A 15354-nucleotide genomic window follows, 5' to 3' on the forward strand; every position below is an offset into this window, starting at 1 on the left:
GGGATGAGAAGTAGGAAAGAAAACGGCCCATTTTTTTTTATGTTTTTCCAAAAATCCGCTGTAGGAATTTGGCACTGGTAGTCTTAAGTGCTTGGGCATAGCGGTCGCTTTACAAACTTCTTTTTTTTTGGCTACGTTCACCAAAGAAAGATGGAACCCTTTAATATTTAAACCGGGTTTACTAACTATAATTGGCTTAAAGTAAATTGAACTCTGCCTATTTATGATTGTTTTAAAATGTTATTCAATAGCTAAGGCATATAAAAATGGTATTTATAAATAAATATTTTACAAATAGCAGTATATGTAGGGCCCACAATTTAGGGGGCCTCCTAAATTCCTTTTGATCTATGGGCACAAAATTAGCTAAAACATTCCTAAGATTTTCAGGAGATCTTAGTTACACCACTTAAAAATTAATAGACTATAACCATAATAACGTTTGGGATAAACTGGAAGTTTTGACCACAATGAGCTTTTTTGTAAAGAATTCCTAAAACATTATTTGCATTAGGGGCTAATTTGCACTACTACAACTGCCAAAGCTGAGTTTTTATCTTCAAGGTAGTGGCAACATTACCGTGAGGTTCAAAGATAGTCAGGGATATTTTAATGGTTAGTTGAATTTTTAACTAGTGTAAATCGGTACGTACATCATCAGAATTTCCTGATGATGAGGTACTGGAAATAGCAACAAGAGCATCTCCAATGTTTTCAAGCACGGGAGAAAACACAGTTCGATCATCTTGGTTAAGCTTGGAATATCGGTAAGATGGAGCTCTGGAATAAGAAAATCAATAATTAAAAGTGGTTCTTGCTAAATAATATAAAAATTAAATACACTCAACTCATTCCTTAACTGATGGAACTTGTGAACAAAAAAGACCGTCATACCAAGAACTGTTAAAATAACGACCATACCAATAACTGATATCACTACGATTTCCATCACACTCTGCAAAAAAGAAAGGTGTAAAAAGCGGTGAATCTCGTGTAGCTTTTCTCAGTGTATTTAATTAGAAATTTAGGGTTATTTTGACCTTTTCATTATTTACAGAACTTTTCAGAAAAAATTTATAACTTTGAATTATAAATTTCAAGCATTCGTTCTTTACTAACAGTTATAAATGATACAAAATTATCTGCTTCTATAATTTTTTGAGACTAGTAAGTTATATTTACAAGCTCTTTCATGTAAAAATTGTTAAACAGACCCTAAACAGCCATGTTCAAATTTTGAAACAAAAAGACACTGCTGAAAGCCTTCAAAACGTTAAATATGGTACTCCACCCTCAAATTAGATAACCACTAAAAATTTAGTTATTAAACATTCTAGAATTAATAAGAATTTCTTTTGAAGTCACCAACATATTTATCTCTATCAAATTTCAAGGAAGTCAAAAAATTGTTCTAGCTTGTAAGATTTCTAATTAATTAAATCTAAACTTCTATAGTCTTATCATTACACGTAATTAGCATAAGGTAGCATTTTTAATATTTCAAATATATTTGGAAACCTAGATTTAGATCTTTAGTATTATGTAATAATTTTTTCGTCATTAGTAATTATTTTGCTATTATAAAAGCTTAATAAATATAAATCATCACTGAAATACCTACATTATTTAACCCTTCAGTTAATATTGATCTTCCTAAGCACCGTTTTCTCTGGAATGATAACTTTTTTGGTAAAATGTTTGTCAAATTATAGCAATGATTCCCGGCTTGTGTTCTGTACCTAAACAAAAATAAAGAAACTCATCAGTAATAAAACTAACAGAACTTACTTAGTTATAACGATTGAAAAGGTAAAAAGTTTCTCTGATTGTGAATTTTAAGTGATTAACTATCAGTATTAGTAGTTTATTTAACCAAAATTTATTTTTCAATAAATGTAAATACTTTACTTAAAATTATAAATTAAGTGAAATATTTTAAATTTAATGAAAAATTCGATTTGTAGGGACTACAGCGCTTTCCTAAACAGCATTTGTTTAATCAGCATTTTCCAAAAAAAACCTTGTCAAAATAGCGCTTTGTCATAACAGCGTTTCCCAAAACAACAAATTGTTCAAACGGCACTTTGTCATAACAGCGTTTATTTATACAGCGTTTCCCAAAACAACAAATTGTTCAAACGGCGCTTTGTCATAGCGGCGGTTCTCAAAACCGTATTTTGTCGAAACAGAGTTTCCCAAAACCGCGCTGCTTTCTATAGCACTAATAATATAGGCCTATTGTAATACATATTTTTCTGGATTTTGGCAAATTTCATTACCTAATGGTTTCTGCCGATAGTTAGTATTGCAAACTTACCTAACCTAACCTAACCCCTGAAGTTCATATGTATGTTATACATTTTCCATCGTCAATTCATATAAATTTTAAGAAACCGCTGTCTTGACCAAAACCGCTGTTTCAAAATCGCTAATTTTAGAAACTATATTCAGAAACGCTGTTTATGGAAAAAGCTGTTTTGACAAACCGCTCAACTGAGAAACGCTTAACCAAAAAACGCTGACTAAACAAAACGCTCTTTCGACAAACCGCGGTATTGAGAAACGTTATTTCAACAACCGCTGTTTTAACAAAGCGCCGTTGCAACAAAATGCTGTTTTGAAAAACGCGCTTTTGAAAACGCTATTTTAACAAATGCTATTTTAGTCAAGCGCTCTATTCCCTACATACCGAAAAATTCTTAGTAAGAATCACTTTTTAAAAACCATAACTTGAAAGCCATAAAACAAAGAAGGCAGCAACATTATACATTGCCTTGATTGGTTATAGATTAGTTCTACGCTCACAGAAAGAAATGTAAAGCATGAAAAGCACAAAGTTAACTTACCCAGAAGTGTAATAAAATGGGTCTTCATTTCCACTACACAAATCCAGAACTTTATCCAGGAACTCAGGATTAGGAACACAAGTCAAACTTGAATTTCCATTTGTATAAAATCCAAAATCGCTTTCATTGACATGAAATACAGGTATAACATTAAAATTTTAAAATTAGCATTTTGATTTGAACCATTTCTGTAGTGGGTAGTTCCACAAAGTGAAAACTATCTTAAATAAGCCATCTATTGTTTTGGTTTCAATCATAAGTGCATAAAACGTTTTTGAAAGACACATCAAAAAGTAGATAGATTTGGCCATTCAGAAAATGGGTGCGTGCTTGATTAAGCTACAGGATACCCACTTTCCTTATTTACTTCTGATACATTGTTGGTTTAATATAAAATACATAAATTAAAATACTAATGATTATTTTTACCATTCAACATCATCCATCTTGCAAACACATTTCGATTCATTGCTTAGTATTTTTTCTATATCAATCAAACAACTGAAAAATAGCAAAAAAAAGATTTAAAGTTAAAATTATTTCTTTAAGTAAGCTTAAATGTTTATTATAAAAATTTCAGGTATTAAAATTTTATTAATGGATGAAGAACTTCAAAGTAGCATACTGCCAATCCTCAATACCAATTTTTATAATGATAGTCATCAATGACATAGGATCTGAGGAGGGGGAGGCAACTAATGTAATTGCCCCCTCTATGCTCGGTTAAAAATTAAAATTAACTAATTTTAAATAAAACTACCTGCTTAAAGAGCAAATATTACACTATGTTCCTTAATTTTCTTGAGAAATATTGGTTTTGTACCAAAATAAACTTGAAACTTACTAAAATCTCTTCAATTTAAATGCAAAAAATACTAAATCTGGTCCATTTATAGGTTTTAATTTTTCCGCCCTCCCCCTGACTGCCAGGTTTAAACTGCTTTGCTTCTCCCAACTTAAAAAATGTTCCTATGCCACAGATGGTAGTCTGTTTCACCAATGAAATGTGCAACATTACATAATTAAAGACTTAAAACTCTCCACAAGTTCCTTATAGTCTTTAGAACTAGTTACCTAACAAATCTCCACTATTAGCATTTCTATTTAAAATTGAATAATTATACATTCAGAACATAAAATTGACTATCATAACTATTCACTTAGTTTTTGAAATACATGTAGGTAATTATTTTATGTGAGACCTAAACACGTTTTCATGTGTATTAATAATTTAGCAATTTGGCAGTGATTCTTTCAATCAAGATCGCAGGTAGTTAAAGGTTTCAATTAACAAATCTTTTTCGATAATACAATCACTTTGCAACAGACTATCATTAACCAATATTAATTAGTGTAATTGCTACGTCTATTATAATGCTTATGAAATTTAAATCATGCATGCTGTGGCTAGGTGTGGAGTTATTTTATTATCTGATGTCAAAAACGTTCTGAAGTTTTTTTATCTTTTCTGTTTACTCTGGAGCAGAAAATTGATCGAGTCTGAGCTAAATTGAAACGGCCAAACCCTCAGAGCGTTACGGGAAACGTAATTAGAGTAACTTTTTATTTCTGGTAGTGAGCTAGCTTAACTTTACTTATTTACTGACATAACCTTTAATTTATATTTACTTTTGCTAAAACTGGTTATTCATAATTCAAAAACCAATCTTCATTTAATGACTTCAAATAAAGTGTCTCTTGACCCTAGACGGGATCCAAATTATTAATTTTAGAGTCTCTAAAGTTCAAAATTTGTCAGAATTGTTGATCAATGATAAACATTTGCTTCAAATATTTTACATTGGTTTTATTTTCATGAATTATCAGATATTTCTTTATCATTTATCAAAAATGAAGAAACTTCATCTAGTGACGAGTTAGAGGTCCTCTAAGGTAGTCTTAACAACATGTATTTATTCCAGTGGTAACCTTGACGATGCATGTTTTGAAAAACATGAGCCTTTCCTTAGAGAGCCTTAGCTTGGTCACACATTTTGAAACGAGTTTCTTCTTAGATCTCCATTCTAGAAATTTTTTTTTACATCTGACAGTAAAGGTAGAACAAGTTTTATATACTTAGAACCATTTTTGATGAAGGGGAATGTTTTCTTCTTTCCTAATATACATTTCTCGTGGCCACTTGTGAAGTTGGATTCAGAATAAATGTCACCTAATTCACCTGATATAATAAAAAACATTTAAGAAATGTAAAACTTTTCCATCAAATAACCAAAAACCTCAGTGGAGGTACAAGGGTGAGCTTCGCATGATGGTGCCACCACTGTTGCATAACATGCGTCAATGGGTCCACCAGGAACAATAGGGGAGAAACATGCGTCCCAGCTTAGCTAATATGGAGTTTAGTTTCAGTATTTCCCACCAATGTAGAATGGTTATGCACGTACTTGACGAATTTATAGTGTATTCCTCCATTCTCTCTCGAAGTTCCATCCTTAAACAGGTTTGGGAGTGGCAGATGTTTCTCAGTTTCTCCCCTTAAGAGGCTTGTGGAACCCATTGAATATTAAGTTCAAAGAATAATTTGTTGTCACATTATATTCAGATTCAAATTCTTGAATTTTTATCAAGTTTTTCTTAATCATTTTTTGATGTTTTAAGGCCAAAATTAGACAATTTTTTATATTATATTTTATCAGAAGTAAATAAATTAACTTTAATTTATATTTTAGTATAAAGGTTATGGTTTATTGCTATGTTTAGAAAAAGAACAAAATTTTAAGGAAATAAATAATAATTACAGAATTTGTCACAAAACTATAGTAAAATCACCTTCAATTCCCTAATATCAGCGAAAACCAAAAATAGAATGTCAGCCTATAAATGACAGATTTCAGAAAATTTTGTTTCTTATAGTTTTTAAATATAGTCTATACTGTTTTATTGTTTTATCATTACAAAATATTTCTTAATCGCGGCCATTATTAACTACTTTTTGAATTTGAATATAATAATCAGCTAGGCTGGGTTACAATTGTAGAATGGTGGTGGAAAGCCCTTCATGCATGATATTTATTCTATCACGGCTCTCCATTAACTTCTATTCGAAAACCAAAAAAGTTAAAATACTTACAAGTAGTATTGAATATATCTTCAAAATGAATAAAAGTAACATTCCAATTAATGAAACCATCTTCAAGTTCTTGATGAGTTACAATTGCAACTTGCGATTGAGAATCTTTGAAATTTCTTTCAAAGATAGTTGAAGTTGAAAATATATTTGAAACTAGAACTACACCAGATTGAGAAATCTGAATACACTTCCAGCTTTGACCCTCATCCGTGGAGTATCTGCATTAATTAATATATAATTATAATATATTTTATTTTACATCTCTGCATGCTATTTAAATGTCCATACATAATTACAATAAATAAAAGCTTAAAAATACTAGCTATTATAATGAAATTTAAAAACTGTTACAGGAGTACCAAATGTTTGCCATTGTTTAAGTTGATATTTTTAACTCATTTCATCACTATTTCCATTAAATTCATAGTAATAATAATAGTGATTTATTTGTAAAACTTTGATGAAGTGGAAAAAGTTTCCCTGTGTCAATTAAATTCATAATTTCAGATTATTTGTGAAAAGTTGTGGATTTAAGATCCTGATCAATAAATTTTATTAATTTAACATATAATATATAAATACGAATAGCCGAAAATTATACAAATTATGATTTATTCAATAAAAACTGAAGTAAAGTATGACCAGTATCTCACAGCTAAGAAGTACCACTTTCTGTTATAAAAGGTCTGGCTTATCTATTTCAACTGCACATGTTTTCGAAAGTGCACCTTAAATGCTGGTGGTGTTCATACTAGTATTTTATTTAGTTTTGAGACAGCTAAATATAGAATGAATTTGTACATAAGCTTGGCCTAAATCATCATGCCTTTAAATATGGAGTTTTACAAAAAAAAATTACAATTAAAACCATATTTAGAACGAGGCTATCAAATCACAAAAACTATTTTTCATACAATAATAATAATATAGCTTTTTCATTGAGATATTCTTTTTAGTACAAAACTGTTTTATGAAAGGGTCTCATTTTAATTTTAATTAAACTAAGTTGTGATTATCGTAGCTGAATATTCATATTTACTCCTTTACATCTCATGTTATCTATTTGAATTCCAATAATTTAAGACAGATATATTTAAATTGGCAGGGTATGCCATAATTTAATTCCATTTTCTTTTATGTTTTTTCGCATAGCGTCTTTTTTGATTTTTGGCTAGTCCGGAGAAGATTGTGGAACAGCCCCTCATATTTGTTGTTTTGATGCGTGAACTTTATACATAATGCCACTGACTATAATTTCTTCAATGGTAGCCAGTTCAATTTTTCAAGTACATCTTGGTTATGATGCCCTGCTCTTACCTTATTACCAAATCTTGCACCATAGTGATAAGTGTTTTTTGATTTGCTTTAAGTTCGATGAAAAGCAGATGGTGGTTCCATATATTAGTATAGGCAGTGTGAGTGTTTTGTACAAAAAATTTAGACTTTTTGTACCAAGTCATCTTTGTATCAGTCTCAATAGCTATGGTCTTGATTTCATCTTTTTAATGGTGTTATCTATTTGTTCATTCCATGACAATTTCTCATCAATTACAACACCGAGGTATTTGAAGGATTTAACTCTTCCAACTTGGGGTTTTTGTAAAATCTCATGGGTTAAATCAAGAATGTATTCAAGGTAACAGAGAATATACAGCCACACCTATAACCTTTATTTTCTTGATTCCATAAAGGTATTATCTGCCTACACATCAAAAGAGTCATAATGGAGTTTATTTCTCCATTACCAGGAGAAATGGGGAAATATTACACAGGCAAAGGTAGAGGGGGCATGGTTTTTCTACTTGGAATCAAGAGACAAACAGGGAGCTGCCCACATATTCTCTTATTGACCTGAATACATTCTTGCTTAAATAAATTTTTGAAATTCTATACCTAATATTTTATTTTAAAATTCTTGATAATACCTTAAAATGGAAGCCATATCAGGCGATGACGGATTGGCCAATAATAAGTTTCCACCAACTGCAACATGATAAACTGGTAAATGATCTTCGTTTAAGCTCTGAAATAATCAATAATTTAATAACTATAGTGTATTAAAAATTGCATTTATTTTGATAACAATAATTCATTTTTCTTGGAGTTTGTACTTTTTCGTAAACTACTCAATCAAAATACATTTTGAATTTTAAAGGGCCACAGAATAATTTGAATTTTAAGGGTGGGGCTACAGAATCAGATGTTTTGGTAAGCGGGAATGTATGTCGGAGTTGTAATGGAAGGGGAAGAGCTAACTGAAATTCAGCCCTTTAACATTTCAGCTTAGATTTTCAATCAGCCAAGATTTTAAATTTTGTACATTATTTTTCTGTGATCAGAGAAAACCCGAGATATTAAATGCTCTTGAGTTTATCTAGTGCTGTTGGATTAGATGATGAATTTTTGATATAAAGCACACTCATGCATTTATCTTATTATACACTAAACATACCTCAAACCAAGTAACTCCTCCATCAGTGGATATTAGAATAGCTTTCTTCTTCTTATAAGGTATACTTCCTGAAAGGCAAATTTTTCGCAACGTATGAATAAAAGATTTAGAGAAAAATTAAATAAATGGCAGACACAGTAAAAATAGGGAAAGCAAAATGGTCATGTAAATTTCATTTCAAAAACTAATAGTGGCATATAAGACACAAATACCGGGTGTTACGGATAAGAGTACCGAAACTTTTATTATGTGTTCTATGGGTCAATACGAGTTGAAAATGTCTAATGAACCATGGTCCTAAAATGTACCGTTTAGGAGATACAAGCTTTCAAAATTTGACCTAAAAAACACCGAAATTCACGCAAATGTGAAATCCTTATTATGCCTTGATCACAATTGTTGTCTTAAAATGATCGGTTGTTTTTTAGAGATAAGTGATAAAAGGATCGCCGAATATCAAAAGATCATTACAATATCGTTCGGAAGTATGCACCTCCAGATTGTGAATTTACGAAGAAGCTTTAAAAACAAGACTTGTAATAATTTTCGACGTTTAACTGTAACCTAGTCGTGTTTGATAGTACAAAAACCAGCAGCACATAATTAATGGTATGTTTTTATTTATCAAAACAGAACAATTATTGACATTGTTACACGCACCGTTCACATTATTTACAAGAGTTGTTCGAAATGCCCACCTTGAACTCTTATGCACAAACGACAGCGGATGTGGTTCTTGCACGATGGGGCGTCACCATATTTCAGCCGTGCCGTGAGAGACCACCTCGATGCGACATTTCCTTTAACGTGGATAGGAAGAGGAGGAACTATTCCATGGCCAGCATGATCTCCCGATTTGAACGCTTGTGACTTCTATCTTTGGGGACATCTGAAAGACGTAGTTTATAAAACAGAGGTCCGAGATGTCGACGACTTGCGCCAGCGTATTATCGATGCATGTGAGACAATTCGAAACACACCAGAAATCTGGGAAAACGTTCGTGAATCATTTGCACGACGTTGTCGTTTGTGCATTAGAGTTCAAGGTGGGCATTTCGAACAACTATTGTAAATAATGTGAATGGTGTGTGTAACAATGTCAATAATTGTTCTGTTTTGATAAATAAAAACATACCATTAATTATGTGCTGCTGGTTTTTGTACTATCAAACACGACTAGGTTACAGTTAAATGCCGAAAATTATTACAAGTCTTGTTTTTAAAGCTTCTTTGTAAATTCACAATCTGGAGGTGCATACTTCCGGACGATATTGTAATGATCTTTTGATATTCGGCGATCCTTTTATCACTTATCTCTAAAAACAACCAATCACTTTAAGACAACAATTGTGATCAAGGCATAATAAGGATTTCACATTCGCGTGAATTTCGGTGTTTTTTAGGTCAAATTTTGAAAGCTTGTATCTCCTAAACAGTACATTTTAGGACCATGGTTCATTAGACATTTTCAACTCGTATTGACCCATAGAACACATTATAAAAGTTTCGGTACTCTTATCCGTAACACCCTGTATATAAAGTGTTAGAAAAAAAATCTATTTATATCCTTGCAACATGTTGATTTCAAGGTTTCACAAGTCTGAATATCCTTGAATTGTATCTTTGGGTAGCTTAAATGATTGAGAACGATTTAATAAACCATTTAGTTCACTAAAAGTTAGATTGGTTCCTTTCCAAAACATTATCTGCTAGTCACATAAATTCCAAGTGACAAAATCTCCAATCATTTACTTCAAATGATAGTAAATAAAGTCATAGCTAGACAAAATATCATTAACTCGGAAAATTGTATTTTTTTTACTAAGTCAATGGCTAAAGCATATAGCACTTTATTTATGTCATTAGAATATACTTATTTAAGATAACATGCAATAAAAATTAATTTACCTTTAGCTATGATAACTGGAAGGGCTATTGTGCTTCTTTCACTAAACTTTATATCATCCAAAGCAATACCACTGGTAATATCTTGACTATTTGTGAAAACCAAGGCTTGGCATTTTACTAAGTCACTAAAAGAGGTCTATAGACAATATTCAATAAGTAAGGCTATATGTAGGCTAAATAAAATTGTGATAAAAATCTTTTTGCATAGCTACATTATAGTAATTTATAAATCTCAATGCGCTTTATAGGCACTAATGACCTTTAGGCCCCTTACCAAAAAATAAATGGTCTAAGAACTATTTAAGTTGGTTTTAAGTTTGTATTTGAGACAAATACCAACTAAATACCAACTAAAAACCTACTTAAAAACAACTTAACACCAACTTAAAACCAACTAAAAACTTACTTAAAATGTTACTTAATAAAGACCACTTAAAGCCAACTTAAAACTTACTTAAAATGTTACTTAATAAAGACCACTTATCAGAATTGAAGAACCAACTTATAACCAACTTAAAAAATAATATGTAATTTTCTGACCACTAAAAACCAACTAAATACCAACTTAAAGAAAAAGGCATTTTCCCACCAACTTAAAACCCACTTATTACCAACTTAACTAGTTTACTGAAATATGCTGACCACTTAAAACCAACTTAATATCAACTTAAATGTGAATACCAACTAAATACCAGCTAAAAACCAACTTATTTTTTGGCAATGGGGGGCATTTATAAATGATGTTACAATCTTGCGGGGCTATATAAACTTTCCATTGAAGCAATTTAAAAGATGAAACAAGAGAAAAATGGACAAATTTGACAAAAGGTAATAAAATAAACTAATTACAAAAAAATGGTAAGTGTTAAGAGGAAGGTTTTTAAATTCGAAATACGTGGCTCAAAATGCTATTTCACATTTTTGGTCACACATTATTTCTAATCATTCAGATGTTTTGAGCCATGCGGGCTTAGCTATATTACCTAAAATTTTTGTACAAATAAATTGGAATCTATGATTCAAATCAATTTATTTTAAGGTCCATGGCAAATTAAAATTATCAAACCAGTAATTAACCTTTGCAGAAGTCTATTACAGCCTACACCATTTTCATAAAAAACAAGTGTGACAAAAATGATATTGGTTAATAAAAGTTAGTGGCATAGTCGTTATGTAATTGGAAGATCTGAAATTTACTAAATTTTTTACTAGAACTTAATTTCTGTACTAGAAGTCAGTTGGCTTTATAGTTACACTTAGTAACACTGTCTAGCTTAAAAGTAGTAGTAGAGTTAACAAATAGATGTTTTTAAAAAAACTTTGCTTTTAGTACACAAATCACAACCAATTGAAAAATCAGATCATGATTTATAGTTAAAATAAATATTAGTATATACTTAAATTGCAAGAAATAAATTTCCATGATCTTCCACAGTCATGTGTTATTACTGAGTAAGTTCCATTTCCTAAATGAATTAAAAAATCATGCTTCAATGACTTACTGATGCAAAGAATTAGTGCTTATAAAAATTGAGAAAACAATGCAAAAACTATTACAGTAAGGGCAATTTAAATAAAATATAAGTTGTTCATGAAATAATTTGATACAAGCATTTTTTAATGAAAATGTGGTCAGAGATTGGTAAAAAAATACTATTGTTCTCACTAAGGTATGTAACAGAAACTATATGTGTATACACTTGGAATGCTGCTTGAGAAACGAGCAGAGCTTAAACTACGTTGAATGCACATTTTTCCAAATTCATGGAATGGTCACCATCGCTAAGAAAAAACATCGATGAATGAAAATGATGCACACTCACTCGGAAAATATTTACCAGAAAATGAATTTAAGAAACTGAAAATGGTAGATAATTTGTTATGTTCTTTAGAAAACAAGTCTGATCTACTTAAAATCGTGTATCTTTATGGTTAAAATAAGAGCAAAGGAGAAGAACCATCAGGGCCAGCATAATTTTCCTTAGACATTCCAATTATGTACCTATACAGTTTCCTGGTATATATATGATTTTAGTAGATTAATTGTGCAGAGCTGAATAATGGTTTTAAGTATACCATTAGATAGATGTAGCTCTTTAAATTGTATTGGTTAGAAACATAAAATTACAGCATTTTTTAAACTTTATTTTGCTACTTTAATTAAAACATTCTAGTAAGAAACACTTATACCAAATTTGTGCGGCGCTTTCAACGACCATTTGCAGTCCCACAAAATTATATTATTTTCAGAATAAAACCAACGTACTTTTGCTTATTTGAGTCATAAATACTCCCTTAATTGGCTTGATACTAATCAAGAAATTGGGATTCTAAAAAAAATTAATGGATTAAAAAAAATCCTATTGTTAGAGATATTGCATATGTTCATATGACAAACACAGACTTTTAGGGTGTGCAAAATCTTACGTTAAACCAAATAATTGGATTGCTAACCAAATCGGATAGACATGAAAATTGGTGGCGGATTATCCAAAAGGACCTCGTAGTCTCTGGGGGCCCCAAAAATTACATAGAAATAAAAATATAAAAACTCCTTATGAGAAAATTTGGTCCAGGGCCCCAACGGAAAATAATCCGCCACTGTTGAAAATATTTGCGAATTTTAGTTTTTCCTGATCAAATAGTCAAATATTTGAAAAGGCTGGTTGATAATATTTGTTATTTCAAATAGTTCAATAATAATAATTTTTGAATTTTTACGTATCAAGGCCATCAAAGAACAACTCAATGGAATTTCCAATACTTTTTGTAAATCTACTACACTATAGTGGCTATACTGCACGAACCCGGCCGACATTAATTTAACCTCATGACCAACTTAGTGATGGAGACAACTAAGACAAAATAAGAATATAGTTGCCTAAAGCATATACAGATGGTGCGGGTGGGAAATAGCCCGCATTTACTAAATATATGTTTACCAATAATCTTTATCCCAAAAGAGAAAAAAAAATTATTTTAAAGTAAAAAGAAAAAATAACAGTTTAAAAGTTAACTTACTTTATGAAAGTTTAAGGATTTAGAAAACAATATGCCATCAGCATCTGATACATATAATGTACCTTTGCACAAAACAAAAATATACAAAATATAATTAATAACTGAATCTCTTATCAAGATAAATGAGTGACCAACCTGGAGCATTGCTTATGTGCAGAAAGACAATATCTTCTGCCACTTTTAATACCTTAAAATTCTGTTTGAAAATGAAAAGACGATCAAATAATTTGTTTAGAGAACAGCAAGTAACACACATTTTAGCCTCAGATATTAGAGCTACATATACCAAATGCTCACCACTTTTTGAGCCTGAAAAGGTGCACATTTTGAGCGGATAACATTACCAGTATAGAGATTTTGACACCTCTCAAAGAGTATACATAATCTCTTGCTATTTAGGATGTTCCTTTTAACAAAAGACAAGCCTACGATGTCTTTAGTGACTTCCTATAAGATATTCTAGTAACATACTTAGATAACTCCAGGTAACAAATATAATTGAAACTTCATTTTAATTTTTTAATCAATTTTAAGCAAAACAATTATTTATCCCTAAAAATTAAAGGTTTGACAGGGGGGCTTGTATTTCTCCCCTTCCGAGGCTGGTAGATTCCTTAAAGAATGTTACAAAAATTTAAATAATATATAATATATAATTAAGTATTCAGTTAATGGTTGATAAATATTAGTGGAAAATATTATTAAATTTGGTTTTCGCAATTGGATCACACAGAAGATTAGCTAAAAAACTTTGAAGTAAATGGAAATTGCAAAATATAAAAATGTTTGTGATAAACTTTCATCTTTAAAATTACTACATAGCAAGTACGCACATCATATGATTGCGAACTTTCAAATTTTAAGTCAAATATTTATGATAGTATTAAAAAATTACTACCACAGATTAAAATTTAAGATCTCCAAGACGGGTATAAAAGATAAAAACTTACATTTAGAATGATTTTAGAGCTTGGTAAAATAATATTGTTCCAGATTCTACCTTGTGAAGTAGACACTTTGAAGACAAGATCATCATTAGTCTATTAAAAAAAATCAGTAATAATTATGAAATTTTACAAAATCTAGAATAATTAAATTTAATGAAAATGAAGAAATTATAAATATTTTAAAGGTTTCAACAATACCAATGTAATGTAATCATGAAATTGCGGTCTAAAAACCAAAATCACTTAATTAAAAATAAGTTATGAAAAATGTACCATTCTGTCGCAACAATTCGCTAAAATATTAATTTTTTAAGAAGGATGTGCCTTAATTATTTCCTACTCTTTCAACTGTTGAAATCAGAAATTTCAAAATGGGGCGAAAGAGTTACTTGGCTTTGGTTTTCAGGAGACTAAATGTAGTGGCTTCCACTCTCTATTTTACTATTTGAAAACCAATGCAAACTTTAACAAAATAATGTGGAAATATTGAAATGGAACACTAAAATTAGTTATTGCAAACAATCAGTATGTCTCTAGAGGTAGTATCATAAGTAACGTAACAGCAATATGTAAATTACGAAAAATTACCACCAAACTGATTTTCAGAGCTATTTTGCAATCTAGGTTTAGTTCTCAGCAAAGTACCCCTAGTGACTAAATATGCCTAAGGAGAAATATTCTACTATAGCGACCATAACACACTGCTCAGTTTGAGTGCCAGTCCAAGTGCAAGATTGACCGGAATGTCAGTGTCGAAAAAATGTTTGGTCAGCATTTAAGTAATAGGAAGTTTCAAACTTATTGTTATTATGTTATTTATGGTAATTTTTGTCAAATTAAAATGGGTCAACCTACATTTTCTGATTATAGGTTTGGATAAATTTGAATTTATTATAGATTTTTAACCATGGATACAAAACCATGAAGTATCAGTCGTGTTATTTTAATTTTATTATGAATTTGGCTGGCTAATAGGAACTTCCAATTTTGAGATTACACATTTAGTTAATCCTTCTGCTAATTTTGATCAGTATTTGCAGGTATCATCCTTATCGCTATTATGTTACTTACGATACTTCTCAATAACTA

The 15354-nt window shown here is 30.6% G+C and overlaps 1 protein-coding gene across 2 annotated transcripts in view; it reads right to left on the reverse strand.

The window, feature by feature from the left end:
- LOC149967142 (sortilin-like) overlaps window positions 1–15354 on the reverse strand; it is a 42332-nt gene that overhangs the window by 10491 nt on the left and 16487 nt on the right. For both annotated transcript variants that reach the window (XM_090154372.1, XM_090154381.1), the window contains 15 exons: window positions 14269–14358; window positions 13454–13514; window positions 13319–13380; window positions 12564–12627; window positions 11699–11763; window positions 10298–10433; window positions 8390–8457; window positions 7863–7960; window positions 5938–6155; window positions 4923–5025; window positions 3276–3347; window positions 2847–2966; window positions 1622–1739; window positions 849–955; window positions 654–780 (listed from right to left, as the gene is read on the reverse strand). In XM_090154372.1, coding sequence (XP_090010498.1) covers window positions 654–780; window positions 849–955; window positions 1622–1739; window positions 2847–2966; window positions 3276–3347; window positions 4923–5025; window positions 5938–6155; window positions 7863–7960; window positions 8390–8457; window positions 10298–10433; window positions 11699–11763; window positions 12564–12627; window positions 13319–13380; window positions 13454–13514; window positions 14269–14358 — 1509 coding nt within the window. The remainder of the gene's footprint in view (window positions 1–653; window positions 781–848; window positions 956–1621; window positions 1740–2846; window positions 2967–3275; window positions 3348–4922; window positions 5026–5937; window positions 6156–7862; window positions 7961–8389; window positions 8458–10297; window positions 10434–11698; window positions 11764–12563; window positions 12628–13318; window positions 13381–13453; window positions 13515–14268; window positions 14359–15354) is intronic.

Source organism: Leiobunum rupestre, chromosome 1 (assembly GCF_980474605.1).
Source record: "Leiobunum rupestre chromosome 1, qqLeiRupe1.1.hap1, whole genome shotgun sequence".
Classification (NCBI taxonomy): domain Eukaryota; kingdom Metazoa; phylum Arthropoda; class Arachnida; order Opiliones; family Sclerosomatidae; genus Leiobunum; species Leiobunum rupestre.